Consider the following 4,921-nt stretch of genomic DNA (forward strand, 5'->3'; position numbering starts at 1 on the left):
TAAAATAATATATTTTATAAATGATATCCATATATATACCGTGTACTTACTATATCTTCTTTCATTAATCATACAATAAAGTATATAAATAGTATTATTATTTACGAATATGTAAATATATGTGTTTAAATTATTATTTACATTTATAATAAATGTAAATACATATATATATATATAAAGAAAGCGGGTCTTTTGGGTTTTTAATCGGGTCGGTCCAAAACCCGAGCTTTTAACTAGGCCGAGTCGGGCCGAGTTTTACCTGAAAATATAGGGCCCATCGAGACCCTAAACCCGGGCTGGGACTTGGCCGGATTTTGACCGGACTTGATCGAATTTTGACTTAGATGGGGCAGGTTTCGGGTCTAAACTTGTTGTGCATTTGTTGGGTATCTCGCACTACTCTTTTAAAATTATTATAAATATTTTAAATTTAAATGTCTATTCTTAGATTAAAATTCCCAAATAATTAGACCCCTAATTTAATTTTTTCGAGGGCTTCAAGGCCGGTCGTACAAAGCACATACTAGAACTATAGCATCTTCCTGAAGAAAACTAGTACCAGTAGCACAATATTTAATACCGAATATTCCAAATCCATGATAATTTGGTAATCTTCATATTGTCACTATACGACTTTCACAAAGCACAGCATATTGTAAAATGTGTATTTATACGCACACAAACATCAAACGAACTTGCACCAACCTTTAGAGACAAAGGCTTCTCTCAATCACCAAACAACACAAATACGTAAAACAAAAATGATTCGAAAACTTCATGCAGTATTAGTTCCATATCCTTCACAAGGCCATGTAACTCCAATGATGAGGGTTGCTAAGCTTCTTCACTCGAGAGGCTTCCACATCACCTTTGTCAACACTGAGTTTAACCACAAGCGTTTGATTCGATCCAAAGGCCCTGACTCTGTTAAAGGGTTTTCGGATTTTCGGTTCGAGACAATACCTGATGGATTGCCACCATCAGACCAAAATGCCACACAAGATATACCTATGTTGTGTGACTCCACAAGAAGAACATGTTTGGAACCTTTTAAGGAGTTGCTTGGGAAGTTGAACTCATCGACGGAGCTGCCTCCAGTTACGTGTGTGGTATCGGACGGTGTAATGTCGTTTGGAATACAAGCAGCGAAGGAAATGGGGATTCCGGCTGCTCAGTTTTGGACAGCTTCAGCTTGTTCTATTATTGGGTATTTGCATTACCGTGAGTTCATTAGCAGAGGCATATGTCCCTTCAAAGGTACTTACTTAAAGTCTTTCTCCATCGTTTGTGATCTTATTCTGTTATTTGCCTATTGGGATAGCGGATGGGATCTATAATTTTATATCATTAAGTTACTCTTACATCATGCTCCTTCTATACATGCATTAATCAAAGTCAACACTCCACAAATTCAGGCAGTGCTAATATATTAAGCAAGATTCCATTTGGGGTATAACTTAAATTGAAAGTAAGGTAAAAACTTAACTTTAGGCCTAAAGACAAGGTCTGAACCTCGAAACCTAACGTCGTGTAAAGAAAACGAGAGAGATACTGCTACAACATGAGGTGTTAAGTGTAAAAATCGATTCTACATGTAGTGTCCATGTTGTAATTTTTTCTAGGCATTTTGAAAATTACAATCGGTAAATTTAATATATTTTTAAATATTGATGGCATGCAGATGATAACTATCTCACGGATGGCACACTTGACAAACCTGTGGACTGGATAGTGGGACTAAACGATGTGCGATACAGAGACGTCCCAAGTTTTATAAGAACCAGTGATCCTAATGATATAATGTTTGATTTCATGGGTGAAGAAGCTCAAAATAACTTGAAAGCCCCTGCAATAATCTTCAACACTTTCGATTCATTCGAAACTGACGCATTACAAGCATTGATCACCAAGTTCAATTATAGCAACATCTACCCAATCGGCCCCCTTCCCTTGCTAGGACGTCACGTACCTGAGAAAAGCCAAGTGAATTCACTAAACTCGAGTTTATGGAAACCAGACTCCAAGTGTCTCGAATGGCTAGACGAGAAAGAAGCCGACTCTGTTGTTTACATAAATTATGGAAGTGTGACAACAATGACAAAAGAACATTTTGTCGAATTTGCATGGGGACTTGCAAATAGTAAGTGTTCATTTTTATGGATCGTTCGGGAAGATATTGTGATGGGAGATTCAGAATCAGCTGGTTTACCTCTGGAGTTCTTGGAGGAAACTAAAGACAGGGGAATGTTGGCGACATGGTGCGCACAAGATCAAGTCCTGGCACATCCTGCTGTCGGTGCATTTCTAACACATTGTGGCTGGAATTCGATGATGGAGACAATTTGTGGAGGTGTGCCAGTTATATGCTGGCCATTTTTTGCTGATCAGCAAACAAACTGTCGATACTCGTGCAAGGAATGGGGAATCGGAATGGATATAAATAATGATGTGAAGCGCGAAGAGGTGGAGGTGGTAGTGAAGGAGATGATGGGAGAGAAAGGGAAGGGACTGAGGAAGAAGGCTAAAGAGTGGAAAAGAGTAGCAGAAGAAGCTACTGATGTTGGAGGATCTTCTTATGTCAACTTTGAGAGGCTTATCAAGGAGGCTTTGTGTTTTGAAGGTTAAAAGTACACGAGGGGATCTAAATTACAGTTTGTAATGTGTGTTGTTTTTAATATCTGGGTTTGTGTGCAGTTCTGATTTGTAATAATACGGATCGATGCTTTTATATGTGATTCCCTCACCCCAGTTGTTTGCAGAAATTTGGGCATGTACTTGTATCGTATTATTGGTACGGGCCTCCTAATCCCGTTTCAGTGGTTTGTAGATTGACATTTACAAAATTAATTATAATTAAACAAACAAATACTCCCTTCGTCCCACTTTATCCGTCCAATTTTACTTTTAAGTTTTAACAGTCAAATTGATCCAATTTTGTCTGAAAATTTTATAAAGTATAATATTAAAAATGTTAATAATGTGTTAGGTCTTACAACACTGTAGAAGGGGGTTGAATACAGTATTATTACAATCAAATCGATCTTGAACACAAGTAACAGTAAACATATATATTTAATATAATGAACTCTGTTACAATGGAACTGTTCTCTCTCAGTGATGAACAAATATCACTAAGAGCTGATAGCTTACAATGTATAATCTTCTCGATAATGATAACACATATAGTGTAAACCCGAAGTCTGTGTTTATATAGTACACAGTTACAAGATAACTTCTAATTGATATGAAATATAATTCTGTCTCCTAAAATATATCAATTAGATATGTTCTACAAGTCTTCCAGTCTTCTAACTCTTTCCATGCATATCTTCTTTTGTTTTAGTCTCAATCTTCTACTGTTAATCAGCTTCCTTCGTTATATGAAAGTCCTCCCGCACTTAAGTTCTGATATGACCTTAAGTTCTGATATGAAGTTCTGACTTCCAGTAAGTCCTGATTTGTTATGTTGTTAAGTTCTGAAAACTAAACACAAATCATATTAGACATGACATCTCAAATATATCCAACAATCTCCCCCAACTTATAAATTATGCAAAATATACAAGTTAATAAATTTGATGATGTCAAAAACATTTAAGTACAAATGCAATAAGAGTTTAACTAGATAACTAACTACAACTTGCAGTCCTTTTAGTTTTTACCAATCTCACTGAGTCAATCTGAATCCATAATGATTCTTGACAAAGTGTGATATCAACTTTTCTTCTTTGATCCTCGGGACTTGAGAGAGTTTAGTCTTGACTTGCTTCATATCTTCATTCTGACTTTCAATCTGATAGATTGCAGTCCTTAAAGCAGAGATATGGTTTCTTTCTAAACCATCATTCAGTCTTATTACCCTAGGATGAGAAGAATCTTCATTGTAGCACATACATTTATCTTTCAGTATCTCTTCAAGCTTAGCATAATTCTTTTTCATTAGAATTTCACTTCCATCATCTTCAACAATATTAGGAACGAATTTTGTAACTCTTGAACCGGAAATTCTTACTTTATCTCTGATGGTCTTCAATATGAAGTTCGACCATCTCCTGGTAATATTAGACTTTACCTCTAAAAGGTAATGAAAGAATTGAAGTTCTTTCAGTGATTTGTTCAGTACATCTGATTCTGTCATTTGGTATGTCCTTCCATCTTCAAGAAATAGAATCAGATTTTCTTTCATATTGTGCTTGTTATGAGCATCCAGTACCACTTGAACAGAAATAACCTTATCAAGATTTTTCTGTGTAACATCTTCAAGCGGTCTGTCAGTCAATAGAAATGGATCTCTAGTAGCAACTTCAACTCATGTTTTAATCTTAGCTTCATCATAACCTAGTCCAGCCCTGTCTCTTGGTTCTCTAGCATTTAACCCAATAGTCATGAAAGTAGACAGCAGTTGGATTTTCTTTGGATCTGATGGTTTGACATTTTTCCACAAAAAATTCTTTTTATCAGCTACTTCCATTTTATCTAAATCAACTTGAGCACTGTCATAGGTTGACTTGATGACTTTATCAGAACTTGGTGTTTCTTGTTGTTCTTCACTCTGAACAACTTGAGCCTTGTCAGAGGTTGTCTTTGATTCTTCAGAAATCTTCTTTCTTTTTAGAGTTTTAACATCTTCATCTTCAGTAAGAATATCATCAGTACTTTGAACCATTTTGCACACTGGCTTTAGCAGAATTTGAGGAATTTCCATCTCCAGTGGCATGGTTGGTTCATCAACTTTTACTTTCCATTTGTCTTTGGGATCAATCTCAGATTGTGATCTAGTCTTGGCTTTAGATGCCTCAGTTTGTGACTTTTCCTTGATCACAATGCCTTTTTCCTTAGGCCTTGGGGGTTTCTTTGCAACAGAAGCTTTTGGCTTTAGATTTTTCTTTTCAGCTTTAAATCTAGCTTCTTCCTCCTTGAG

At 36.2% G+C, this 4,921-nt stretch overlaps 1 protein-coding gene across 1 annotated transcript; it reads left to right on the forward strand.

Moving 5' to 3' along the window:
* Positions 1–717: 717 nt before the first annotated feature.
* Positions 718–2,764, forward strand: LOC141710693 (linamarin synthase 2-like). Its single transcript, XM_074513237.1, has 2 exons — positions 718–1,257; positions 1,682–2,764. The coding sequence occupies exons 1-2, from the start codon at positions 762–764 to the stop codon at positions 2,623–2,625; spliced, it is 1,440 nt and encodes a 479-aa protein (XP_074369338.1). The 5' UTR covers positions 718–761; the 3' UTR covers positions 2,626–2,764.
* Positions 2,765–4,921: the final 2,157 nt, after the last annotated feature.

This window comes from Apium graveolens, chromosome 3 (assembly GCF_009905375.1).
Source record: "Apium graveolens cultivar Ventura chromosome 3, ASM990537v1, whole genome shotgun sequence".
Classification (NCBI taxonomy): Eukaryota; Viridiplantae; Streptophyta; class Magnoliopsida; order Apiales; family Apiaceae; genus Apium; species Apium graveolens.